This window comes from Vidua chalybeata, chromosome 16 (genome assembly GCF_026979565.1).
Source record: "Vidua chalybeata isolate OUT-0048 chromosome 16, bVidCha1 merged haplotype, whole genome shotgun sequence".
NCBI lineage: Eukaryota > Metazoa > Chordata > Aves > Passeriformes > Viduidae > Vidua > Vidua chalybeata.
In genome coordinates, this window is record NC_071545.1 from 2,166,744 (window position 1) to 2,193,817 (window position 27,074).

Sequence of the window (27,074 nt, forward strand, 5' to 3'; positions counted from 1 at the left end):
TCACAGGAAAGTCCCCTCCTTAAGGGGGCTTGTTGTAGTAAACCCACGTGTCACTGATCATTTGCTTTTGTAGATTAGAGAATACACTGATTTATCACAGAACCACACACTGCTTTGGGTGGGAAGGACCTTAAAGTTCATCTCATCTCACCCCTGCCATGGTAGGGCCACCTTCCACTGTCCCAGGCTGCTCCAAGCCCCGTCCATCCTGGCCTTGGGCACTGCCAGGGATCCAGGGGCAGCCACAGCTGCTGTGGGCTGTGTGCCCTGTGCCAGGGCCTGCCCACCCTGCCAGGGAACAATTCCTTCCCAATATCCCATCCATCCCTGCCCTCTGGCAGTGGGAGCCATTCCCTGTGTCCTGTCCCTCCATCCCTTGTCCCCAGTCCCTCTCCAGCTCTCCTGGAGCCCCTTTAGGCCCTGCCAGGGGCTCTGAGCTCTCCCTGGAGCCTTCTCTTGTCCAGGTGAGCACCCCCAGCTCTCCCAGCCTGGCTCCAAAGCAGAGGGGCTCCAGCCCTTGGGGCATCTCCGTGGGCTCCTCTGGACTCTCTCCCCACAGCTCCACATCCTTCCTGTGCTGGAGATGCCAGAGCTGGAGGCAGTCTGGTCTCTACATTTTAATTTTAGCATTGTCAATGTGAATAAAATTTCACATCCATTTTTATTCTGTCTGGCAATAGACATTTGAGGCTGTGACAAATACAATGGACTTCCCTGAATTTGTGGTGGCACTTGCAGTAAGATTCTTGTTCTGTCAGAGAGCCAAAGAGAAAGAAATTCTTTCAGCATTGAGTCTTAACCATTTGCAGTGTAGAGAAACCTCTTGCCTGAAACAGGCCCTAGATGAGTTGTTTGCAGCAGGATGGTCGTTCATGTGCAGCTGGGGTGGACCATGGGGTAAAGGATGCACAGCCTTGTCCTGGGAATGCAGAATCATCCTGGGGGTGCTGGGTCAGCCACAGCATCCAGCCAGCCTGGGCTCTCCCCAGCCCTGGCTGAAAGAAAATGTCTGGGGAAGCTCGTGGGAACCTCCCTCAGGTTCTCTGCTGCTCTTAAGCTGTTTCAGCCCCATCACTTGTGGCTTGCACAGATTTGAGCTAACCTTCAGTATATTTATTTTCTCCTAAGAACCTGTCCAGTCTCCCCTTGAACTAAATAGATTTTTGTCACCCACATAATCAGAAGTGACAGATTTTGAGGTGATATTATGATTCCATTCTATTCCATGATTCCAGGTCCATCTTTTCAAGTCACTTGGACCAGAGTCCTGAATGGGTGGCATCATGAGGACCTTTCCCCTCCCGGAGGTGGCAGACTGGGACACACTGCTGGTGACAAGGCAGTGCTGCTGAATGAAGCTGAAATAGCCCATCCCTGTGGAGCTGTGCCTGAAAATCACCTTCTATTCCACACTGCCAGAGTGTTTCAGCTCCTGTGAACCGTTCCCCCCTGTGCTGTAGCTCATTTCCTTTTGTAACACTGGTGTTAAGGGCTGGTTTTGTCCTGCCCAGACCTCAGAGACCATTTCACTACTGAGACAGGAACAACTTCAGCCCCATTTGATCTTTAATGTAAGAAGACAGCTTTATAAAACCCTGTATTTTAGCAGACAATCAGTCCAAAGTCACACAGTGAGAGCAGCTCTCTTGGAGCCCCTTTCCTTGCAGAGCTGGTGGATCAGGGTGTTAATGATGTACTGGCAGAGAGGGCACTTGCTGCTGAGTGCCTGTGGCACCCTGCAGGCTGGGGGAAGGTTGCAGAGCCTGAATTATCCCTCATTTTTTTTCAGTTTTTTTGGGAAAAGGAGAGTTTTGCCATGCAAATCTTCTCAGGTGAGCCTCCACACTCCTGATTGCAACCCTTCCATACTGCAGGCAGGTTGAAAAGCAGGGAAGTCCTGTTCTCAGTGGGAATTGTCACTCTGCGTGTGGAATTTCTCTCTCCAGCTTGTGGCCATGTTCAGATTTCTGCTATGGAATTTCTGGAATGTTTTCCTTCCCTCTCAACCTCCCCCAGGTGTGGGCCATCCCAACATCAGACCTAGTGAAGAAGGAGGAGAGGCTGTAGGTCTGAAATGGTGGGAACAGCTCCCTCACCTCCAAGCAGATTTCTTTTTCATGGAGGTGTAAGAAATAAACTGAAGTGTGCTCCCCCATGCAGCAGCTGTGCTGTGCTTCATGAGTGCCTGCATTTTGGCAATGCCTGGAAAATGCTGCTGGGATCAGGGTCTTGCACTAAGGGAGGGGTTTGCTCTGCTCTGCCCTGGTGCAGCCTCACCTCAGATCTGGGGCAGTTGTGGGTGCCACAATATCAGAAGGATCTGAAGCTGTTGGGGAGTGCCCAAAGGAGGGACATGGGCATGGGGAAGGGTCTGAGGAGCAGCTGAGGGCGCTTGGATTGTTCAGCTGGAGAAGGAGACTGAGGGCAGAGCTCAGGGGGGCTGCAGCTCCTCCCGAGGGGCAGCTCCAGTCTCTGGGACAGGGACAGGGAATGGCTGGAGCTGGGCCAGGGCAGGGTCAGGCTGGATTTTGGGAAAGGTTCTTCCCCCAGAGGGTGCTGGCACTGCCCAGGCTCCCCAGGGAATGGGCACAGCCCCGAGGCTGCCAGAGCTCCAGGAGTGCTTGGACAATGATCTCAGGGATGCCCAGGGTGGGATTGTTGGGGGGTCTGTGCAGGGCCAGGGTGAGACTGGATCATCTTTGGGGGTCCCTCCCCACTCAGGATATTTCATCATTCTGTGATTGAGAGCACAGTGCCCAAAGGACAGCAGTTCAGAAGGATCAGGCAGAAGGTTCATCCCATTTTTCTGTGTGTGGGAGGGAATGTGATGCAGAGGGAAGAGAGGTGTCTTCTGCGAGCTCATGCTGTGAATTCACATTAAGCACTGGAGACTGACTGCAGATCTCCAGACTGGGAGCAAAATGTGTCAGCTCCAAATCCACCTGGCCCCCTCCAGGCTGTCTCAGGTTGTGTGTCACTCCTTGCTGTGAGGCACAGGGTTAACCTGTACCCACTGCTGGGTGAGGAGCTGGAAATCATCCCAGCCCTGTGGCTCCATCCTGGGCAGCTGCACAGGTTGGTACCATGGGGAGAGAGACACACAGAGAGAAAATGGCAGCAGCTCACAGGCTCCAGATCAGGGATGCACGTTGCCTTCTGCTCTCTGAGGGCTCGGTGCCTACAAACCATGGCCATGCACAGGGAGAAGATTTGACTCCAAAGGTGCAGTGAATCACAGCCTGTTCATTACCAGCATCTTTCCTAATCACTGCTCTGTACAGCCTGTCCCAGCTGGACTCCCATTATCTGGGAGGAAGCACCACAGGCCCTCTCCTCTTGGCAGCTGTGTGAGCCCAGCTGAACTGAACCAGGAAGCCAAGTGACAACGTCCCCAGCTCTCCCTGTGCCATGCAGGTGACTCCTCTGTTTCCTGCCTGCCCCCAGTACACACAGGAACACACCAGGGCCGTTCCCCACACAGGGAAACGTGGGGCTTCATGGTCTGGGAGTGAAAATAATGCTCCATGGAAAATCTGATTTCTTTCCTCTTTACAGTTTAGTGCTCAAGTGAAATCCTAGCCCCTCTGCATCCTGGGGTCTCTCCTGGGAGTGTCCCAGGGTTTGCTGCAGGACCTAACCCTACTGATCCCACAGCTGCTAGTTCAGAGAGGTGCTCCTGCCTTAGACAATGCAGGGATCCAAGTCCAGGCAGTAGCAGATGCTGGAGTTCCTCCAGGTGGGAGCAGTTATGTGCCACAGGATGTCTGCACTGCTCCCACTGAGGGAGGAGCAGCATCCTGCACACCCCCTGGGAGCATTCTCTAAGCTCTTCCCATGGCATTTTGAACTTCCCTATTCCATCAGCTCTCCTTATCTGATATCTTGATTTTCTTTTATATTCAGTGTCTCTCTCAGTTTTGTCTTCTTTTAGGAGCTCCCTGCAGCTTTCTCCTTTTTGAGGTAGTAATTCCCAATTTTACACTTTATGTTGAGCCTTCTACAGAGTAAAATTGCAGTTAAATTCAAGAGTCATTTGTAGGCTGGGCAAAAATGGGGTTCTGTTGTCATCTAAGGATGTCAGGTGTAATTACCTCCAAATTGATATCATTTAGTGTAGCATAAATTAGAGCAAAAGTCTCCAAAACCTGAAGACAGAACAATCCAGAAATTTTTTAATTCCATCTCCATTTCCTCTGTTATCAGCAACTGCTGCATAGAGGCCACTGCTTTTTATAGGAAGACATCAAATCCTTTTAATGATCTGCCTTGATACAACAAGGTTTTTTTGGGGAGCTGTGGATGAGTTAGGCAGCTTTTTCCTACCACTAACTCAGCTCAAACTGCGTGGGACAAAGGGGACCTGTCGTCTTTTGTGCTTTGGGAAGTAGAAAAAAAGAGGTTTGCCAGGGTGTATTTTAAAGCTGCCTTGTTTTCATGCTGAAAACAGCACAGATTGGATTGTTCTAGATTGGAACAATCCATATTTGGCATGGAGGAAGCTGGTGATGGCAGGAAATGAACAGATGGTGGGATGGGATGGACACAGCAGGGCTGGAAATAGGATGCAGTGTTGAGGGGGTTCTGTGGCTGCAGCAGCAGGGCTGAGTCACCTGGACAGCCCCCAGGAGCTTTTCCCTGCTCACAGCTCTGCTCTCCCCATTCCCAGCACTTCCAGGCTCCCTCCCCAGCAAAGGACACGTGCTAACATCTTCCCATGGCCTCTGGGTAGCCAAAGCCAGCCAAGCAGGCACACGTGTGTGCTCCCCTCTCAGTGAGCTCCCTGCAGATCCCCACCTCCCTCTTCAGCCTCACACATCTAACTCCCATCAGGGAATTCCTGAGCTTTGCCTGGGTTTCCTGTGAGATTCAGTCCACCCTGGAATATCAGAAAGGGTCTGAACTCTCTAAAGGAAAAAGAGTTCACCACATGGAAAAACCAGGATATTGTTCTCTGTGTGTTCCCAAAGCAGAGGAAGAAATGTGTCAGTTCATGGACTTTTTTGGGTTGGAAGGACCTCTCAAGGTGATCCAGAGCAGCCTCTCTGCTCTAACAGGAGGTTTGAGCTGCTTGTCCAGGACCACATCCAGTTTGCTTTTGAGTGTCTCCATGGATGGAGACTCCTAAACTTCTCTTAGCAACTTTGTTCCAGTGTTTGACTGCCCTCACATAATAAAAGGTTTCTTGGTTCAGATAGAATTTCCTGTTTCTTAATGTGTCCATCACCTCTTGTCCTGCCAGAACCATCATGCTGGGATAGCTCTGGAAATAGCACCCTGACTGGAGCTAGAATCACACAATCATTAATGTTGGAGAAAAACTCCAAGATCATTGAGTCCAATGTTAATTACTGTCAGCCCTACTCCCTCCTACCCTCTCCTGAGCAATGAGGCTTAACAAGGGGGTGACTGCATTAATTGAGATCTCATCCTCTCACTGAGGAATGCACCCTGAGCTTTACCCTTCCTCCTCCCTCCCTGTACCACCAGCCAGGTCTGATGGGGATTCTCTTTGCTCCTGTGACCACCAGCCAGGTCTGATGGGGATTCTCTTTGCTCCTGTGACCACCAGCCAGGTTTGATGGGGATTCTCTTTGCTCCTGCAGGAAGAGTTGGCACACGGATCGTGGGATCAATGCAAGGTGGAGACACAGAGGAAGATGTGAGTAACCATCTCATGTGTCTGCAGAGCTTCTCTGACAGGGCTTTAGATGCCAGCCCTCTCCTCAGCTGGAGAGACACCTTTTTACCTGCTGAATCCTCACACCCCAGACCTGCTTTTCCCCTCCTTTCCAATGGTTGACACCTTTCCTCAGCACAGACTTGTATTTCCTTATCTTTCCTTTGTTCTTGGAGTCTGTGTGCCCCATGTGCTTTCATCCCATCCTGCAGTGCAGAACTAGTGGCACACAGGCTGCAGGAATGCTCTTGTGAGCTTTGGGGCAGATTTCTGGGAAGAGGGACCAGTGCAGTGCAGCTGGAGTTAAATGCATGGACCTAAATCCCCTTCTTTGCTGTAAAAAGGCAAAGTCTGTACTGGCAGCATCAGTCCTCTGGAGGATGGGGCAGGGATGAGGGCAGGACTGTGAGCTGTGCCCTTGGGATTCCTGCTGCTCCAGGGCTCCTGGCCTTGCCCTTGGTTCTGGTTTTCATGTGAGTGGGCAGTGTAAAAGGCACACATCAGTTTGCACAGGAGGCACTTGCTCTGTGTCTGTGCCCAGCCTTTGGCATCCATGGGCAGCCTTTCTGTGCCTCTGGGCACACCTGAGTGGCCACATCTGCACCAGGAAGCTGAAGCCAGCTGTTGGGATGTGGTTGGCACTTGCAGTTAGCTCTCCCCAGCATCCCAAAAAGCTGCTGCCATCCCAGGAGCAGTGGGGCTGCTCTCTCCAGGTGATGCTGGAATACTGTTTTGGAGAGGGCTAGGGACTAGTACAGCTGTGGTGGCTGTGGGTTTGTGTTTGAGCCTGTGCTGCTGTAAATTCCCAGTGTAGGTGGAACCTTTCTGTCTCAATCCAGCAGACATCCCTCAAGGAGGGGAGTTCAGGCATTTCTGGGAATCCAGAACAGTTTGAGGTGGAAGGGACTTTAAAACCCATCTTGTTCCACCCAGAGACCCATTCCACTAAACCAGGTTGCTCCAAGCCCCATCCAACTTGACTTAAAACAATTCATGGATGGGGCAGCCACAGCTTTTGGGGCACCCTCACCTTGTGTCTTGGAGAGGAACTTGCAGTCCATGCTCTGCTCTTTGCTTCTGCCAGAATGGGTGTGGTGAAGGCTGTTGTTACCTCCTGGACACCCAGACCCATTTCTGGGAAGGGCAGAGTGCTGTGCTGTGGGTGAAGATGTTGTCACTTTAATCCCAGTGCTGCCTGATTGTCCTTGGCCATGTTAGTGACAGATTGGGATGGTCACCCTCTGTGATTTCTGTTCCCTTTGGACTTCCCTGCTGGCAGCTCTGTCCCTGCTGGCACAGCTCCAGCACATCCAGGGATGGAAAGCCAAGGCCTTCAGCCTGTGACTTCCCTCAGCTGCAGCCACTGCAGTTGTCTCATGGCTCTGCCCTCTGACTGCAGCTTCTAGAGCTCAGGGATCTTTGCAGGCCTCTGTCCCAGCTCAGGGAGAGAAAGCAGTGAGGCTGCTTTGAGCCCCTCCAGGAATTCATGGAGTTAGGAAGAGCCAGCCAGGTGCCCGGCCTCTGTCACCTGCTGGTGTGGCACAGGATACCTGAGCTGTGCCTGCCTCTGCTGCCTTCTCCCCTGCTCCCAGCCTCGGTACTTTCTGTTCTCTTTTATGTTCTTGTACTTTTTTTTCCTGCTCTGCCTCTCGTGTTCCTCCACTCTGGCTCTCCAAGGGGACCCCAGCCCCGGTGCGGCCGGGCCAGCGCAAGGCTCAGGTGGGTTCCTCTCCTGGGCTTCATTCTCTTCCTCTTCCCTCCATTCTGTGGGCTCACAGTAACTGTCACCTGAATGTTAAACACCCTGATAAGCTTTTAATAGCCCAGAGCCAGCAGAAGTCAGGGAATTTGTCTTCACCAGCCCCGTGGGGTGGGGAAGGAGGTTTGCAATCCGTTGGGAGTGCAGGGGAAGCCAGCGCTGCCATCCCTCACTTTGGGCTGGCAAAGAGGCCTGGCCATGGCACAGCTGAGCTGGTCATGGACTCCTGTTCCCTGTCCTGCAGGACGACTCAGGGGATAGTGAGATTGACCTGGATGAAGATGAAGATGAGGAGGAGGAGGATGATCTGGAAGATGACAGCATGGAAATCTCCCCAGGCAAATCCAGTCTCCGAGTCAGGAAGCCAGAGCCACTGGAGCAAAGTGATAATGACTTCTGACCCTTCAGTAGCAGGAGACCTCTTGAAGCACAAACTTCGGAGAGGCCGGGAGCTAATACCCTGCTGTCTGAAAAGTGTGTGTCAATGTGAATTCTGGAGTTGGTAAATAATGTTCATTAAACCTGAAAATTAAACTTGGATTGCCAGGTTTGTGAATCTCAAAGCATGAGCAGTTTATCCATAATGAGAATCACAGTAATGTGCACTTATTTCCATAATTGCAGTAAACTGTCTCTTGTGCACTGCAGTGCCAGAAGCCTCACTCCAGTGAGCATCTTGTGCCTGATTTCCCTGTGTTTTATTATGTCCAAATAGATTTCTTTGGCTTAATAAAACTGGATGAAAAGCTGGTCTGGGAATGCATCTCAATTGGTTTTAAATCTGGCTTAAATATATTTATCCTAAACATATCCTTTACTTAATCAAAGGCTTGTCTGCACAAAGAGCAGCACCGGGTAAACTGACAGAGTGGAGCTAAAAATGGAGAAGGCTCCAGGGAGAGCTCAGAGTCCCTTGCAGGGCCTAAAGGAGCTCCAGGAGAGCTGGAAAGGGACTGGGGACAAGGGATGGAGGGACAGGACACAGGGAATGGCTCCCACTGCAAGAGGGCAGGGCTGGACGGGATATTGGGAAGGAATTGTTCCCTAGAGGGGTGAGCAGGCCCTGGCACAGGGTGCCCAGAGCAGCTGTGGCTGCCCCTGGATCCCTGGCAGTGTCCAAGGCCAGGCTGGACAGGGCTTGGAGGAATAGTGGAAGGTGACCCTGCCCATGGCAGGGGTGCAAATGGATGGGCTTTCAGAATCCTTCCAACCCAAACCATTCTGTTATGATCTGACCCCTGAGACCAGGCCCAGTCTCCCATTCTGGGCTGCACTTTGAGTCACAGTTTTCTATTTCCTGTACTGTAGGCCCAGATGGAAAAGTGACTCCACACCTGGTGTGCACAGAGGCAGAGCCTCTCTGTCCAGGCAGCAGTGCCACCTAGCCTCCAGCACGGCCAGCAGGCATTTGGCAAAGCCACTGCTGGTGTTGCAGCTGCTTGTGCCAGGCAGCAGCAGCAGCACCTGTGCCAGTGAACTGAGCTTTCAGCCCAGGGCAGTGCAGCACAGCCCATCCCATCCCAAATGTCCTGCGGTGCAAGAGCAAGGCTGCACGAGGCATCTTCTCATCCAGGAACTAATTTATTCCCAAGCATTTACATCTCCAGAGCTCAGCCCAGTGTTTCTGGGATCAGCCCCCAGGTCTCTGCTGCAGCTACTGGCTGCCCTGAGTGTGGCAGCGTGTCCTGGGTGGGCTGGGGACAGGGGACAGTGGCTTCAGGGGGCTCCAAGGGTTCACAGTTTGGCTGCTGGGTCACCTGCAGAGCTGGCACCTCTGGAGAGCCACTGGGTCTCTGTGACACACACAGAGCCTCTCCTAGGCAAAAGGTGACCCGCTAGGGACAGACCCTGCAGCTGGGACATCAGGAAGTTGTATCCCAAGGTCACAGAACACCAGTGACAGCAGCAGGAGATCCAAGAGCTCCAGCCTGAAGCTGAGAGGCAGAAGTTTGAGCTGAGGCAGTCCTGGTGTAGCACCACGATGTACTGGAGACATCCCACCCTCGGGCAGTGCAGTTCCTCTTACATTCCCCTTTTACTCCTCCATTTTCCTGAGGACTCCTTTCCCAAGGTCTTTCTAGATGGTTCCACTCCTATGCCTTGGGTTACCTCTCTCCGTTAGAGAACACTCCAGGTGTGTCTGGCCAGCACCAACCTGTCACTGAGGGCACAGTACCAGCCAGGACCTGCTGGAAGTGCCCAGGTCCACAGCATCACTGCCATCTGAGCAAGGCAGCAGCAAATCTCTCTTGTCCGTCTGCGATTTCAAGGGCAGCCTGCTGGACTGGGCTGTTTTTAGCCAGGGGTGACAAAGCACATGAGGAGTTGCTGCCACCAGCAGGTAAATCCCCCACAAAAACAAGGTCTGGCATGTGGCATCTGCCCCTCCTCACTCCTTTTTGCATTTCCCCCATTCCCTGAAGCTCCCCCAGGGCCTGGATGAACACAGACATGGGCACACACATCCCTCAGCTTTCAACACGAGTCTTGACCCTCCTGCACTCCTGATCCGACACCCTCGTTCTTCCTGGGCCGTGCCAGGAGCTCAGGAGCTTTCCTTGCCCCAGTTCTCGTCCCTGAGATGGGCACCAAGGAGCTCCTGCAGTCACCCAGGCCAGGGGGACCCCGGGTCCCCTCGCTGCAGCCAGGGCCCCTCACACGTCCACGACGCAGTCGGGCGAGTTGCTCCGGATGGCGTCCGAGATCATCTTGGCTCCCGACTGCCCGATACGGTTCCCCTGCAGGCTGGGAGGGACAGAGGGCTCAGGCTGGGGCACGAGGCAGAGCAGGGTCCTTGGTGGGCACAGGAGATGCTGCCCAGCTTTGCACCAGCAGCCAGCAGCACCTGTGCCCACCCCACTCCATGCAGGACCCTGCTCAAGAGCCCTGAGAGCCCTGGGGCAGCCAAGCGAGGAGCTGGAGACAGCCCTGGATAGCTGGAGAGGCTGAGCCACTTCTCCCCTGGTTTTGGAGAGTATTTGTCTTTTGAGGTGGTTCTTTGGCCCAGAGGCATCCCTGGAGGGGAGCTGAGGGGTCTGGAGCTGTGTGGGGGTAGTGGCTGCCACACTGGGAGGAGCACGGGATGCCCCTGCCCTGTGGGGCAGCCAGGAATGGGCAGGGCTGGCAGTGGGGAAGGTCCCTGGATGGTTCCCACGGTCTCCCCCATCCCTGCCTTTCCCACCCACTGCAGCAGCCACTTACTTGACATAGGTGAGGCCGTGGTTGCCCTTGAGGGCCGTGGCGATGCAGATGGCTCCATCCATGCCCAGGGAGTTTTCCTGCAGGCTGTGGGAGGCAGGAGGGTCAGACAGCACCAGCACATGTGGCCACCCAGTGCATGCGCTGGGCATTGGGAAGAGCCACCTGCTCAGGGTTTGCCCTTCTGAGAACCACTGGCTTGGCCATCCCACTCCATTCCTCAGGGAATGTCTGGACAGGCTGTTCCTGGGGGTGGGACACTCACTTGAGCCAGCGCAGGCTGCGGTTGACCTTCAGCGCGTTGGCCACGGCCTTGGCCCCCGCCGGGCCCAGGGAGTTTCCCCGCAGGCTGCAAACAAAGGAGCAGTGAGGCAGGACAGCCCCAGACGGGAGGAGGGGGAGAAGTGACTGCACGCAGCGAGCCCAGGGACAGGTCTGGGACATCACCACGCCAGGGCAGAAGCGGTGGCGAGCCAAGGGCCAGGCTCTCAGACACCCCAGGGATCAGTGGCACAGCCGTGGGCACTTGGTGGCCCCACAGAGCACTTACTCCAGGGTCTGCAGGCTCTTGTTGACCATCAAGGCTTCTGCCAGGGCTTGGGCACCGGCCGCGCCAACTGAAGCCACTTGCAGGCTGCAAGGGAACGGGGACCCTTCAGCACCAGTCCTGAGGTGGCCATGGTGTGTTAATTAGGATAATTAGGCTGTGACAGCAGGGCCCTGCTGCAGCCTGGATACGCACTGGAGATCTGCCAGGGTGGTGTTGACCTTCAGTGCAGCGGAGAGGGCGGCCATGCCCTCGTCTCCGATGGCGTTCTCCTGCAGGCTGCGACAGAAGGGCTGTGTGTGCCCGTGGCCTGGCAACCAGGGGCAGGGACAGGGCCAGCACAGGGCCCAGCATTCCCAAATGGCTTGGGAGAGCTCCTGGGCCAAAAGGCATTTAGAGCATCCCCAGCCAGGGACAGCAATGGGGACACAGGAGATTTCCAGTGCCTAAAGGGACTCCAGGAGAGCTGGAGAGGGACTTGGCACAAGGGTTTGCAGAGATTCATTCCAAGACATGGCTGAATGAATATTGTCCCATAGGGAAAAAGATAAAGATGGAGAGAAGTTCCTCACAGCTGGAGGAGGGACCAAAGCTGCTTTCAGCATCTCAGAGCACTTGTAGAAACAACCAGGCGCAAGGACAAGGGGTTGCAGCACAAGAGGGAATGGTTTCCCACTGCCAGAGGGCAGGGATAGATGGGATACTGGGAAGAATGAGGTGGGCAGGCCCTGGCACAGGGTGCCAGAGCAGCTGTGGCTGCCCCTGGATCCCTGGCAGTGTCCAAGGCCAGGCTGGACACTGGGGCTTGGAGCAGCCTGGGACAGTGGAGGTTGTCCCTGCCCATGGCAGGGGTGGCACTGGATGAGCTTTAAGGGCCCTACCAGTAGGGCCCAGCACCCATCCACCCATGTCCCCACTTACTCGAGGCTGGCCAGGCTGCTGTTGGACTGTAGTGCTTGTGCCAGGGCCGTGGCTGCCTTGGCCTGGATGAAGTTCCACTGCAAGCTGCAAACAGGAGAAAATGAGGTGAAGCCTTGGGCTGTGAGCGTGCCCTGACCCAGCCAGGCTCCACACCCGTCCACACCCATCCAGGGACGTGCAAGACCTGTGGATCCATCCAGGATGTCACAGCACACCTCCCTTGGAGGGTGGCCCAGGGGGGCCATGTCACAGCCTGGAGGGGCTGAGGGCCAGGAGCAGTGTCCCTGCCCATGTCCATGCAAGGGCCCTCACAGCCAGGCAGGCCCAGGGGACACTCACTGCAGGGACGTGAGGGCCCGGTTCTCCCTGATGGCCAAGGCGATGGCCTTGCCCCCGTCATCGTACAGCAGGTTGGCCGCCAAGCTGGAGGGACAGAGGACTCAGGTCACACAGGAAAAGTTGAGGAGAGCTCCAGGGACAGCACGGGGTGGTCTGGGTGCTCTCCTGGGCCCATGGGACTTACTCCAGCTTCCTGAGGGTGCTGTTGCTCCGCAGGGCACGGGCGATGGCAGGGCCCCCCTCCTTGCTGATGGAGTTCTCCCGGAGGCTGGGGAAAGACACGGGGCTGGGGAGCAGCAGCCAAGGCAGGGCTGGATCAGCTGCTCCCCCAGGGCCCCCTTTGCCTCCTGCTCTGGGGCTGAGGCCACCAGCTGAGTAGAGCAGTTTGTCTGAGACCACCCCCATCAGCTCCTGCAGCTCCATTCCCTGTGTTTCCTCTGGGCACTGGTGGCCCATCAGGGCTTTCTGCCAGCCTCCCATCCCTGCTGCCATCCTGTCATTCCAAGATGTGGCTGAATGAATATTGTCCCAAAGGGAGAAGGATAAAGACAGAAGTTCCTCACAGCTGAAGGAGGGACCAAAGCTGCTTTCAGCGTCTCAGAGCACTTGTGGAAACAACCAGGCACAAGCCCAGGCTGCTGAAAAGCTCCCAGGTCCCAGCAGCAGCTTTTGGCCAGGGTGGCTGCAGGACTGTCACTCACTTGAGGCTGAGGAGTCCCTTGTTGGAGCAGAGAGCTGCTGTCAGCGCCGTGACCCCTGCGCTGCTGATGGAGTTGCTCTGGAGACTGAGACAAACAGGGAAGGTGTGAGGATGGGCCAGACTCGGCATCACAGCTGGGCTGCAGGGTCACGTTTGAGGTGGGGGAGCAAGGCAGAAGGACCAGCCCTGGCAGCGTCCAGGGCGGGATCAGCCGTTCCTGCTGAGCACAGCTGCACAGCCCCAGCAAGCAGAGGGGACAGGGTTTGCCAGCACTTTGGGACACCCTTGTCCCCACTGGTCACTGTGGCTGCTGGCTCAGCTGGGCACGCGGCTCCCATGGGTTTGGGATCCTTGTCACAGGGACACAGCCAGGGCATAGCCACTCATCAGCAGGAGCCAGCAGCCCTCCTCTCCCGGGGCTGTTCCCATGGGGAGTGAAGGTGGCACCATTCCAGCCTGACTCTGCCAGGCCCCAGCCCATTACCTCCCTCCTTAGCCAATTCCCATCACTTTTGAGAGAGAGAACACCCAAAGCTACTGATTTCCTCCAAGCCAGAATAAAAAGTCATCACTGGGTTTTAGGATTAATTCTGTCAGTGCCCCTTGGTGCAGGCAGGGCCAGCCTGGCTGCTGCTGGAGCTGCCACATCGTGTTCCAGCCTGAACATCCAGGGAATGTGGAGTGGGACAGACATGGGGAGGGGCTGAGGGCTTGAGGGGTGGCAGATTTTGCTGGAAGGAGGAGGCTGAGCTCTGTTGTCAAGGAGTCCAGGCACGGAGGGGGAACTTACTCAAGGCTTTGCAGGCTGTGGTTCACCCTCAGAGCCTCGGCCAAGGCAATGGAGCCGTTGTCTCCCACTGAGTTGCTTGAGAGTCTGAGACAGAAGAGGAAGCTTGGAACTGCCAGCAAGGGATTCACCTCCCCCAGGCCCTTCCTGCTGCAGCAACGAGCATGAGCTCGCTGCCACCTCATTTCCCACCTATGTACACCTCTGTATTGTGGCTGGTTTGAGCTGGAATAGCTTTTAATGTTTCCTCAGGGCCTGGAGCTCCCCTGCTTCCCTCTGCCAGAGGGGAGACAGCTTCTCCTTTCTTTGTGTGGCTCCCTGCATCCCTGGAGGTACAGAGAGCATCTCCACAGGGCTGCTCCAAAGGCCCTGCTCTCTCTATCCTGCAGAGCCAGCAGTGTCCCTCCTGCCTGTCACATGGGCTGCCCCTTTCCTGCCACTCCTGCCCACAGATCCCAGGAGATGTGGCTGGCACTGCCATCCCTCCACCTCATGCCGTGCTCACATCAGCTCCCTCAGGCTGCAGTTCTGCTTCAGCGCCTCCGCGATTTTCCGGGCACCCTGGGCTCCGATGGCGTTTTTCTGCAGGCTGCAAAAGCCAGGAAGGCACCTGTGAATGGCAGGTGCCACGTCCCCATCGGTGGCACCCACCCTGCTGGGTGGCTGGAGGTGGGGACACCACGTCTGGGTCACTCACTGCAGGGTCACCAGCCTGTGGTTGGTCAGCAGGGCCTCGGCCAGAAAGGTGGCCCCGTCCTCCTTGATGGAGTTGTGCTGGAGGCTGTGGGACACAGCAGTGAAGCCATGCGTGGATGCTCCCACAGCAGGGCCAGGGGCTGTGCAGGGCTGCAGGGCAGTGGCCACCTGCCCTGGGGTTTACTTGCCCTTGTCCCTGGCTTGAGAAAGGGGTCTGGCCCCCAAGCATCCCTGACCAAGAGTCTCCTTCCCTCCTCTCCCATGGGATATTCCTTCTTCCATCAAACAGCACCCTGGGAGCTTGACCTGGACCGCAACCCCAACCCCTCCCTCCACTTCCCAAGAGGCAGGAGAATCCCAGCTTTGTGGCCCAGGGCTGCCCCAGTCCCTGGGTCTGTGCCCGCTGCACTCGTGTTCACTGCCCAGCACAACTGACCAGGGTATGCCCAGGCTGACCCCACGGGCTGGCCCTTGGAGCTTGGGAAAACCCCAGTGGGACAGAAGAGGGACGGAAAGGGGCCTGCCCTGGGGACCTGCTCCAGAGGTTGAGACTTACTTCAGGGAAAGCAGGATTTGGTTTTTTTTCAGGGCATCAGCCAGGGCTTTGGCTCCGGTGGGGCCGATGGAGTTGCTCCGCAGGCTGGGGCGGGACAGGCAGAAAAGCCAAGGTTAGCAAAGCCAGACTGGCACAGGCCCAGTTTAAGCCAGATGCCTCCACATGGCACTGCTGAGGTGGGACATCAGGCCAGCAGCTCGTGGTGGTGGCTTTAGGGGCTGGAGACCTTCCCCAGCTCAGTCAGGCCGGGTGGGATCCAGCCCCGCCGTGGGCAGGGATTGATTCCCAGAGGGAATGTGGGCACCACGGGAGCTGGGCAAGGGGGGGAACACTTACTCCAGCACCATCAGGCTCCTGTTCACCAGCAGAGACCTGGCCAGAGCTTTGGCTCCCTTGTTGCTGATCTGATTTTCTGCCAAGCTGCCCAGAAAAATGAAAATTGGGTGTTTTTCCAGAGGAGAAAGAGACTGGCACAGACCCTGGCATGTCCCAGGACGCAGCTGGGATGGGTGAGCAGAGAAAAGCCATGGGGAGCATTTGGTTCATGGTACAACCAAAGTGATGCTGTTCTCCTGGTGTGGACACCAGGCAGGGACTGCAAGGACACCGTTTCTGGACATAAAATTCATTTGTGTCCTATAAAGGAGCTCAGATGGCAGCATGGGGAACTCTGTGCAGCCTTGAGGAAGAGGAGGAAGTGAGGAAAGTGGGAATCCATCTGTCTGGGATGAGGCACCTCCCTGCTGGGGGTCAGGAGCCTGTCCCCTCCATGCAGCAGGTCCATGCAGAGCCTCGAGTGTCCAGCAATCTGCTGTGACCTTGGGAAGTGGTTTGTTAGGATAACCCATGGGTTTATTGACTTTTTTTTAGGAACAGTGAGGAGGCAGCAGTTCCAGGAGACAACTTTTGGCAAGACAACTTTGTGGTAAGGTCACTGTGCCTGGGTGCAGGGGATCATGTGGGGCTGCCCTTGTCATTAGACACTCTGGGGAGCCAGTGGGAGACACATTCCTGGGGGACCCTCACCCTGGTTTTGGGGTGCCCCCAGCTCCACGTTGCATCCCCAGGACATCCCGTCCGCCCTGGGCCAGGTCCTACCTGAGCCTCTGGATCTGGCAGTCCTTCCCACTCAGCACACTGCCCAGCAGCTCCATCACATCATCCTTAAACTGGTTATTGTCCAGCCTGCAGGAGACACAAGGAAAAAGCAAGAGCAAGGGTTTGGAGAACAAAGGATGATCCTCCCATGCCATCTGCCTGTCCCAGGTGGAGAAGCTCAAGGACACAGGCAGAGCTGACCCAGTGCCACCCCCAGGGCAGCTCTCTGCAGGTGGACAAGGTTTGGTGGACCCATTGTGAGTCCCACTGGGATTGTGAGTCACAGGGGAGAGAGAACTCATTGCAGCCTCCCGTACTCAGAACAGGGAACAGGTTTAAACTAAAAGAGGAGAGATTTAGATTAGAATTTATGATGAAATTCTTCCCTGTGAGAGTGAGGAGGCCCTGGCACAGGGTGCCCAGAGAAGCTGTGGCTGCCACTGGATCCCTGGCAGTGTCCAAGGCCGGGCTGGACAGGGCTTGGAGCAGCCTGGGACAGTGGAAGTTGTCCCTGCCCAAGGCAGGGGGTGGAACTGGATGGGCTTTAAGTTCCCTTCCAGCCCAAACCAATCTGTGATTCCACAGTCACAGCCTGGCATCTCTCCTCACTCCTGGTGCAATCCCACCAGGACTCACCTGAGGCTGTGGCAGAAGAGGAGCTGGGAGAGCAGGCTCTTACAGACATTGTAGGTGAGGCAGTTGGAGAGGTTCGTCTCCTCCAGGCAGACGTCAGAGACCTGCAGGAGATAAGCCAGGGCAGAGCAGTTCATGGGGGTGAGCATCCCGGCCAAGCTCCCGCTCCTCATGGCCTCCTCCACGGCCTTGGCGGTGTCCGTGTGCTGCATCTCGTGCAGGCAGCGCATGGCGTTGACGGCGCGCGAGGAGACGGCGTGCTCGGCGTTCAGGCAGCCCTGCAGGACACCGATGGCCTGGCTCCTGAACCCGCCGTGCTCGTCCTTCGCCAGCAGCCACCCCGACAGCAGCTTGTTCACCTGCGGGGACAGGAGCCCCGAGAGGAAGCGGATGAAGACGTCCAGCTGCCTGTCCTCGGCCTGCAGCGCCCTCTGAACGGCGCTCCTGAAGTGGTTGAGGAAGCCCAGCTTGGGCCAGGACATTCCGCTCTCCGTGAAGAGGTCGAAGATGGCCCGCTTGGCCGCCGTGTAGTAATAAAGAGCTGCCAGGAACTCCTGAATGGTTAAGTGGGAGAAGTAGTAGGCTGTGGAGGCCTGCATGTCCTCCTTGAGCAGGAGGCGGGTGGAGAGGCAGCTGTGCAGCAGGGAGAGGTCGATGCCGTAGGCCTTCATGTCCTGCTCGTAGAACACATGTTTCCTCCGGAGCAGCCCGTAGAAGGCCAGCCTGCCCAGGCTGCCCACCAGCTTCTTGCTGGTGTTCACAGCCTGCTCAATCCTGAGGGTTTCTCTCGGCTTTTCCAGCCAGTCACCACTCAGAGCCATTTTAAAATAATAGGAGTAGATTTCTGACAGGGTCCTGGGGACCACGGTTGCTTCTTGGGATTGATCGCCGCTACGTTTTAGGAAATAAGCGATCGAGGAGCCAGAAATCCAGCAAAAACCAGGAATGGTGCACAGGACGTGGAGCGACCTGTTAGCCCTGATGTGCTGCAGGACTTGGCTGGACAGCTCTCTGTTGTCCGGGAACATCTGCTCCAAGAAGTCCTTCATCTCTGCAGCCCCAAACCCTCGGATTTCCGTCATGCGATCCACCAGCCCGCTGGGAATCTGCCTGGCCGCCGCCGGCCGCGACGTGACCCACACAGAGGCCTCCTGCAGCAGGTTTCCCCTTATAATGTTGGTGATCAGGTTGTCCACCTGGATCTCCTTTTTGGGATCGGTGCAAACCACTGCGTTGGAAAAATCCAAGGGGGTCTTGAACTCATCCAGGCCGTCGAGGATGAGCAGGGTGCGGGCGGCTCCGGCCGAGATGCAGCCGGGCTTGGTGGTGTGGGGGAAGGCCGAGCAGACGAGGCGCTCAGCAGAGAGCTTCTCGTAGGTGTTGAGCTCCCGGAAGGTGAGGGGCAGCACAAACACGATGTCCCTGTTGATCTCCCCCTTTGCCCAGCTGCAGACAAACAGCTTCACCAGAGTGCTCTTGCCGATCCCGGCCACGCCGATGGTGACAGAGATCCGAGGGGGGATGCTGACTTTGGAGAGAGGCAGGAACAGCTTCTCCAGGGGGATGCTCTTGGAGACGCTTGGCAGGCCTTTGGTGGTCTCAACCTGCAGGATGTCGTGCTCCTTCTCCTGGATGTCGGTCAGGCCTTCCACCAGCAGCAGGTTGGTGAGGCGCTGCAGGGCTCCTGTCTCCAGGCCATTCCCACAGGAGCTCTGGAGGCTCTCCAGGTGCTTCTGCACCATGGGTTCTGCACAGAGAAATTAAACAAGGGTAAGGAGGAAGAGGAGGAACCACAAAGGCAAATGACAGAAGCTGCTTCACTTTTCTGCCATTCCCATGCAGAGGGAAACCTCATGGAGTCCTTACATCCTGGTGGGAAAGGACGGTGGGCAGGGCTCAGAGGGCACCAATGGGCCTAAAGGGCCCTGATCAGCCTCACAGTCAGTCCAGGAGCCCATTTAAGCTCAGCCCTGAGCCTTCAGCCTCAGCTGAAGCTATGTTGTAGGAGCTGTTGTATGTGCATCACTCTGCCCTTGCCTGGTGGCCACTGGACTGTGTCTGAACCTGGTTGTCCTTCTGGGCCTGACCCTGACCTCTCGACTGACTTCCCAACTTGACTTCATTCCTGCCTCATTGCCATGGACTCTCTGATGAACTGGACTCTTGGCTGAACCTGGTGGCCCCCTCTGCACGTGTCCTGCTCACCTGGCTCAGGTATCACAGTGAAATTAAACCTCCAGTAAAGGCTGGGCAAGCAGGGGATGATGGTGTGAGAGATTTGGAGCAGACACCAAGCTGGAGCCTTCCAGCCAGGAGGGAAACCAGGGAAAGCTCTCCAGGAGGGCTGCAGAGAGAGCCCGAAGCTGGGGCAGCCACCAGCACGTGGGGTCAGGGTCAGCCGTCCTTTTCCTGTTCCCAGCCTGGCGCTGGGACTGGCTGGTGTCATCTGGACACTGAGGACATTAAAAACTCCTCAGCTGCCCAGAGAGGTGTGCAGAGGGCAGTGAGGGGCCGGCAGGAAGGTCCCTCAGACCTGGCAGAGAGCCTTTGTCACCCCTGGCTGTGTCCTTCCCCAGCAGAGTCCTTGGGCTGGCACCGTCACTTGCACAGGTGCCCCCGGCAGAGCTGCCAGCACCCCCAGCTCTGTGCACACCCCAGGTTGCTCCAGCAAGCACCGGGCCACGCGTGCAGCCCCCCTGGCCGGGCTGCCTACCATGGACAGCGATGTGGAGCTGCGAGCTGGAGGTCTCGATGAGGCTCTGCAGGGACTGGGAGGCGTGGCTGCCCTTGCCAGCCAGGACATCCACCACAGCCCTCACCTGCTCGGGCAGGGGGCTCGCTGCCTGCACCCGGGCAGCCTCCTCGGCCGTCAGGAGCTCCAGCCTGCGCAGGTGGGAGATGATGTCCTCCAGGAACTGCGGGGAGACGGCCCTCGCCGGCTGCCTGTGGCACCGGTTGATCCAGGCCCCTGTGGGACAGGACAGAGGGACAGGTGTGTCCTGGGCCAGCCCTGGCAATGTGGGTGACAGGAAAAGGCAGCAGTGCAGAATTGCCCCTGACTCTGAAGGGAGCAGGGGTGAGCTGGAGCCCTCCAGAGTGCCCTGCCTAAGCCCTCCTTGCCATCCCAAAGCCCTGGCAGGAGGCTTTGCTAGGAGCTGCTAGGTCAGGGCAGGAGCTACTGAAATTGGAGCCAAAGAGACTCAAGAACACCGTCATGAAATGATGTTTTCTCCTGGGATCCAAACCCATGCAGGGAAAAAAGTCTGAGCAAGATCATTTCTCTCCAGAGCCAGCCCTTCCCCCGGTGCCAGTGCAGCACTGCCTTGGATCTGCTCGCACCTTGGTGCCCCACCTCATCCCATTTCTGACCCCAGAACGCCCCCAAGGTGACAGATCTGCCCAGCCACCACTCACCTTCCATCAGAGGCCTCCTGTGACATGGGTGGTCCCTGGGCGAGGAGCACTGTGGTGGCAGCAGAGTCCCATGGGCCACCCCGTGTCCCCTGGCCAGCTCACAGCCCCACCCGGGGCTCCTCAGCCCCTGTCCATGTCCCTGGTGGAAGAAGAGGAGAAGCATGAGGAGCAGTGTGGGAGGGAGCCCACGCTGAGCTGTTGTGCTGGCTGTGCTTGAGCCAGGGGTTCATTGAGCAGCTTTTGGCTGAGACAGAGTCCCCTGCACTGGCAGGGGCACGACTGGGCCCTCCAGCTTGGCCCAGACCTCAAGTGCCACACACTTGGTGCCTTCACCACCACCACTTGCAGCACGACCTTCCTCAAGCACAATGGTGCAGGAACTGCCCTGACAGTGCCTCTGTGCCCTCTGTGGGTCACCTGGGGAGCACCCGAGTGTCACCACTGTCACCAGGGCTGGGAACTGCTTGTACATTCTCTGTCTTGTGACGGAAGTTGTGGGGCAGCAGGCAGAGTGATGAAGGGCCTGCTTTGGTTTCAAACCCACCTTGGCCCCATCCAGAGCCTCTGTCAGGGTTTGCTGAGCGGGGCCAGCACCACATCCTGTTGCAGAGCTCTGAGGATGCTCTGAATCATCACCCAGAGCAGGAGCATCTACCTGCACCCTCCCCCTCAGCTGCTGCCAAACCACGCTGAGGCTTTGCTGTTTATTTTTCAGTGTATCTGCTCAGAGTCCTGCTGCTCTTCAGCAGGGGCAGAGAGGGAAATATCTCCATGCCTGAGAGTGCTCCCAGCTCCACCTGTGTTAGAGGCACTGTGCTGTGGCCTCTCCACCAGCCCCAAAGTCGTCTCCAGGCACTGGCCACGTGCAGATGGGAACTCCTGAGCCCCAGGGGATGTCTGATCACAGGAGCAATGCACACACAGTGTCTCAAGGCCTGTGTCCTGGCATCTTTCCTCCCCTCCACGTGCCCTACAGGATGTTCTGGATCCACGTGAACATGGATCCCTGCTGGGATCTGCAATGGGTCCCTGCCCACAGACTTTGTCAAGCCCACCCCTGAGGGGACATGGGCACTGTGGGGGCTTTGATGCAGCCTCACCAACAGGTACAGGTAACACTCCTTTCTTTGGTCAAATCTCTTCTAGGGAGAAAGCACACATGTAGCTGGACCAGGAAAACATGGCAGAGTTTCTGGTCCATGGCGCAAGGCCAAGGTGCTTGGAACTCCTGTTCATCCTCCCTCCCAGGGATCCATGCTGGGGTCTGTTTCTCCCACCAGAAGCACAAGACTGCAGGAGGGACCTGACAGTGTCCCCAGGGCTGGGTCCCTCACAGACCTGGATCTCCCACAGAGCCAAGTGGCATGTCCCACAGAGTGGGTAAGTGACAGAAGGTGCTGGGTGACACGGCACCAGCCCAGCCCCACCTGCCCAGGTGGTTCCTGACAAGCCCTTGCAGGGCTGGGAGGTGCTGTTGGAGCAGGGTCTGAGCCCACTGCCTTTCCCTTCAGGATGGAAGCCTGGCCTGAGCCCCTGGTGCCACTGGTGCCCTGGGCAATGACGGTGATCCCACAGCAAAGCCCTTTTCTCCATACTGGGAGCAGCAGCAGCTCCTCCTCATCGCTCCCCAGGCAGTGGCCTGGTCAGTGAAGACACCATCAGGAGCTCAGTGAGCAATTCTCAGTGAAATGTTCACCCTTTGATCTGTTCTTGTCTCTGACTGGCCTGGGAAGTTCAATTAAGCCTTTGCAGTCCCCAGGTCTGTCTCTGATCTTTGCTGCACAGCCAGAATGAAAGGGGGTTTTGCTGCAGGTGTTCCCTGCAGCCCTGCCTCTGAAACCAGGCCCTTTGATGGGGGAAACCTGCTCCAACACCAGAAAGTGTTTGATGCTGTCCTCTGGTGCTCCTTCCAAAACCAGCAGCGTGGGCCAGCTCGTGCAGAGGCACCTCAGCAGAATAAACAGCAGAAGGAATAATGCAGGGAGGGGCTGCGACATTTTTCTGGTTCCAGTAGCTTCAGGTGCAGCTCTAGGAGCACACGGGGCTGCTGGAGGCTGTGTCCTGAGGGCTGGAGGGAGTCACCAGCTCTCACAAGAGCTGTCTGAAGGGTAAGGACCAGCCAAAGCCAAGCTCCAGAGCCCCTACAGACACCCAGGTGTGTCCAGGATGGGACCCAGCTGCTTCCAGGGCTGCTGGCCATGAGCCCTGCCTTGGATCCATCCTGCACATCCCGGGTGTGCAGCTTTGCCTGGCCAGGATCCAGCAGGGACAATGTCACACTGGCAGCCAGAGGAGCAGGGATACAGGTTTGTGTCTGCCCTGCCTTGCCTGTGTCCCCAGGGAAACTGGGATAATGGGCTGGAGGGTGGGAGGCTGCCCAGCCAAACTGGTCAATGGCAAAGCCCCAGGGAGGGAAATGGGCATTTTCTTGGCAAGAATTTGGCATTAACTTTTTTTTTTTTTTTTTTTTTTTTTTTTTTTTTACTTAGTGCAGTGCAAAGGTCCAGTCCAGGAGAAAATCCTTTCCTCTAAGGATGTTTAGACAACACTGATGTGCTCTTCCAGCAGCTCCAATCCACCTGGAGCCAGCATCCCTACATCCCACCTGAGTGTCCCTGCCCAAAACCACCAGTGCTGGGAGCCACAGGACTGTGCTGGCAGGTCCCCACCACGTGCACAGCCAACCCTCTCCCAGGCAGCTGCTGTGGTTTCACTGTGTCCAGCCTGTTCCAGGATTCCTGACACCCACCCCGGAGAACACAGGCCTGGATGTAGCTGCTCCTGCTCATCTCTGCCTCTAATTATGTACGAGCAGTACAACACAAGGGAGTCCAACACGACCAGAGCAGCGTCCAGGGAATCCAGGATGAAGGGACAGTCCTGAGGTGGCCACAGCAGGAAGCTGTCTGCAGACAACAGGCATTTACTGCCTCCCTGACCTTCCTCCTGCCCCAGACAGATCCATCCCCTGGGCCTCAGGAATCTGCTGAGCACCTGGACCACGCCAGGCCAGGAGCTGTCCCAGCAGCACCAGGACTGCATCAGGTGATGCCCAGCAGCTGGAAATCGGTGTCTGTTCCCCTGCAGGGGCTCGTGGGCAGATTCACCAGCAGCGTGGGGAGGAGGGGGTGGTTGGCACCTCGAGTGGGACTGCCCAGCTCTGAGCACAACCCTGGGGACCCGACCTGCTGCCAGGGCTGGGCTGAGGGTGCTGAGGTTACACAGGCACCAAAGGGCTGGGCAAGAGCTCCTGGATGGCTGCAGGCACCCACAGACAGAAAACATCAGAAAATTGACCGATCTACAGTATTTAGATAAGGTTAAACGCTTTTTATACGAGCTAAAAATTGCATGGTCACACAGCACCTGCAGGAGGTGGGAGCTGCCCGCTCCAGCTCAGCTCCATGCCCCAGGCACGCAGAAACCTCAGCCTGGCCCTCTCCTTGTCCATGTGCCACCACCGTGGGGTCTCTCCGTGCAGCCAGTCCCCCAGGGCTCTGCGGTTTGGGGTGAGGGCTCCGGGAGCTCAGCCCCGGCCCCGCCGGACCTTGGCGCCCCGGCCCGGCGTGCGCGGCTCCTCCCGCGGCTCTCGGGCTCCTTCGCCCGCTCACCTTCGGCGCTTTTTAGTTATTTCTCCTGCCACGTGTCCCCCCTGAGCTGATCCCACCTCGGAGGGCAGCGGAAACATTTCCCAGGCCAACAGCTCCAGCTGTTCCCCCCGAGCCGAGCGAATCCCGAAGCCAGGATGGAGGCTGCCACCTTTTGGCAGAATCGAAGAGACTTCACATCGTTAATTTCTGCTAATTAAACGATGCAATAAAATACCTTCTGCATTATTACTCAATTACGAGGCTTGCAGACTGGCAAATAACTCAGTTATCTAAGTTTACATATGACTTATATTTTCTGGTCTGGATTTAATGCCAGCAAAATTGATTGCCAAATGTATTTTATGTCGAATTTAATATCTTCCAGGTTTGAGTTTTGGATTTTTGTTTCCTTGAACCCCAACCCCAATAGCAGGGGTTAAATACGAGGTGAGGGGGCCATGAAGGGCCCCTGGGCTGGATGCCAGAAGTGCCAATCCTAAATCTCACCAGAAAAAAAGGAAAAATCGATCTATGGGTGATTTCAAACAGCTGAAAATGAAGTTAATTTTGGAGAGGAGGTCCCTTGCAGGGCACTGCTGCACCTCAGAAGCTGCAGAATGAAGGCTGATGCATTTCCTCAGCTGGCCGTGCCCTGAGGATGCTTTACCACAGCTGTGCAAACAGCTGATTGAAAAGCAGATCCTCCCAGCAAACACCTTCTGCCCTTCCTACCCACGGGATCTCAGGATATCAACAGGAAAACTGGGCAGGAGCTGCTGCCAGCCCGTCTCTGTGCCACCTGCAGCCGCAGGGATGCTGACAGATGTGGTACCCACCCAGCCTTCCTGGGCTGGCAGAGCACCCCAAAGAGGAGCTGCAAGTTCTCCAGAAAGAAATTTTTGTGCAACATGAACATCCCGAGTAGGAGGCGTCCCCTGGCTCCCAACAGTGCCTGTCTGGCTTTGGATAACTCTTCTTCCATGTGGTGGCCAAACCCTGAGGGAGGGGGATACCCCAGGGTGTGACAGCAGCCAGCCTGTGCTCCAGCAGGTCCTATCCCCAGCAGCCCCATATTTATGGCTACACAGTGCCCACAAGTGCCTAAATAACAGCAGGGTTCAGTCTGATGCCCTGAGGCAGCCCAGGGTGCCCAAGCTCTGGGTGCAGGGCTGAGCTCCAGCCCCCCGACCTGCTCCTGGGACACCCCAGGGCCCTGCCCCACTCTTTGGTGCTGTTTTGCACCGTGCCGCAGGTGAGTGCATCACTAATCTCTTCCTTTTCTGTTGGTGGGACATCTTGGAGTTTATTTTGGATGGTTTGGAAGTTAATTAGTTCAGCAGATGACATTAAGGGGAGGAAAGCTGCCGCACAAGGCTTTGGGCAGGCAGGACAGCCTGGCTGTGGCTGCCTTCATGCCCCGGCAGGCAGAGCAGGCAAGGGGACAGGATTTGTGACATGTGCCAGGTTCCCTGTGGGGTGCCACGCTCATATCCATCACTCCGGGCTCCACCCCCTCCTGCCAGCCGGATGGCCGTGCCGTGCCGTGCCGTGCCAGGGATCTCTGCCCATCAGCTCCCGGCCCTGCCGCCTTGGCCCATTTCACGTGGCCATCGCAGCACGAGCTCTGCAGCAGCTTGTCCCCACGAGGGAGAGCCAAGTGACACCTCCCCTTCTCCCCTTCTCCCCACACCCCTCCAAGCCCCTACCTTGGCCTCGTGCCACCTTCCCCAGGTCGCCGTGTCAGCAGGGCGGTGGCGAGGGCATCCTCGTGGCCCGGGAGGGTGCAGCCCCTCCGCGTCCCGCTCAGCTCCTTATCCCCAGGGCTTTGCTTGCTCCTCCACGGATGCTCAAGTTGAAGGCAGAAGCCGCCCTTCCCGCTGGTGTGCCCTGATGGGACCTGGGGCGGGGCGATGCTCGGGCAGCACCTGGGCAAGGTAGGTCCGGGTTCCCCGGCCCTTTCCAGCCCGGTGGCTTTTGTCTCTTTCCGTTCTCTCCGCGCCCCTTCCTGCCCTGGGTCTCGCAGGTCTTCCTTCCTGTCAGCGCAGGGCTGGTGGCTATGCAAATCGCGGTGAGGGATCCGCCGAAACCCAGCGGCGCCCGAGCCCGGCAGCGGCGGCCGGGGCTGCCCCGCGGACCCTTCCCCCGCTGCGGCCGCTCTGTCCCGAAAGCCACAAACCCGCCCCAACAACATCCACACCGCTGCGAGCTCCCTCGGAGCAAAGCCATGCGCTCACCGCGGCCCAGGAGAGCCGAGGGGTTTTGCTGCACGGCCCCGCGCTGGCCAGGAGCGCTGGGAATATCCCGTGGGAGAGGCTGGACTTGCAGCAGCTCTGCCTTTCGCTGGGTTGTGCAAAGAAATAATTCCATTATTAAATTAAAATGGTGTTTGGAAAAAGTGGGATAAAAGGGTAGGAATAGCCTCCTTTTCCTCCAAAGCCGTTCTCCTGCCCTTGCCAAATGCTTCCTGGAATTAGGATTTGTCTCCAAAGAGCTGGATCCCATCCCACCAAGGAGCCAGAGCTACCAGAGCAGCAGCACCGGCGGGATCTCCCCTCCCCAGCTCCACACACGCAGGTGGGCTCGGTGATTATTTTCCAATTTTCTTCGACAAAACCCTCCACTTGTAAATCCTATAAAAATTTCACTGGCATTCAGGCAAATGGTGGCTAGTGGAGCTCTCGTGGTGGCGAGCTGGTGAGGGTCAGGGTAGGCTCGTGGCCACTGAACTGTGCTTGGGGAGGAGAGGTGGGGGCAAGCAGGAACTGGGACCTTCAGCCACCACTTTGGGCTGTGTCTCCCCCAGCCTCGCTCTCTGCCCGCCCCAGGCTGTGCCCAGTAAGGGGTTAAAACCTTTTCTCTGGCGAGTTTGAGGTCTGTTGGTAATTTCCCCGTCTGCAGGGGGGTTGCAAGAGGAGCTGGTAGCTGGTAATTCCCAGCAGCCAACCTGTAGCTCAAATCCCTCACATCCAAAATGACTGTGCAGAAACCCCAGTCAGAGCTGTACCTCCTACTTTCACAATTCGTCATTGATCTGAATTAACACATCTGAAATATTTCTTTGCCCCTGTGAATTACACATCCCTCACGCGTTTTCTGGGTCATTTACCAGATTCAACCTCAAAATTCTCAATGTATTTATTTACTAAATCCAACCTACGG

General features: G+C 56.7%; 2 protein-coding genes across 8 annotated transcripts in view; one reads left to right on the forward strand and one right to left on the reverse strand.

Annotated features, from left to right (window-relative positions):
• CLUAP1 (clusterin associated protein 1) overlaps positions 1-8,187 on the forward strand; it is a 65,122-nt gene extending 56,935 nt beyond the window's left edge. For 3 of the 7 annotated variants that reach the window (XM_053957395.1, XM_053957400.1, XM_053957399.1), the window contains 3 exons: positions 5,604-5,659; positions 7,355-7,396; positions 7,681-8,187. In XM_053957395.1, coding sequence (XP_053813370.1) covers positions 5,604-5,659; positions 7,355-7,396; positions 7,681-7,836 — 254 coding nt within the window. In that variant the 3' untranslated portion in view covers positions 7,837-8,187. Of the gene's footprint in view, positions 1-1,235; positions 2,160-5,603; positions 5,660-7,354; positions 7,397-7,680 lie in introns of those variants that run through there. The other 4 variants (XM_053957396.1, XM_053957401.1, XR_008433722.1 and 1 more) reach the window with 3 other exon arrangements.
• An 811-nt stretch (positions 8,188-8,998) lies between these two features.
• Positions 8,999-20,351, reverse strand: NLRC3 (NLR family CARD domain containing 3). Its single transcript, XM_053957865.1, has 18 exons — positions 20,326-20,351; positions 19,731-19,921; positions 16,915-18,658; positions 16,279-16,365; positions 15,517-15,600; positions 15,181-15,264; positions 14,626-14,709; positions 14,434-14,517; positions 13,932-14,015; positions 13,143-13,226; positions 12,626-12,709; positions 12,442-12,525; positions 12,103-12,186; positions 11,377-11,460; positions 11,185-11,268; positions 10,900-10,983; positions 10,638-10,721; positions 8,999-10,181 (listed from the first exon to the last, which is right to left on the reverse strand). The coding sequence occupies exons 1-18, from the start codon at positions 20,349-20,351 to the stop codon at positions 10,091-10,093; spliced, it is 3,231 nt and encodes a 1,076-aa protein (XP_053813840.1). The 3' UTR covers positions 8,999-10,090.
• Between the last annotated feature and the right edge of the window lie 6,723 nt (positions 20,352-27,074).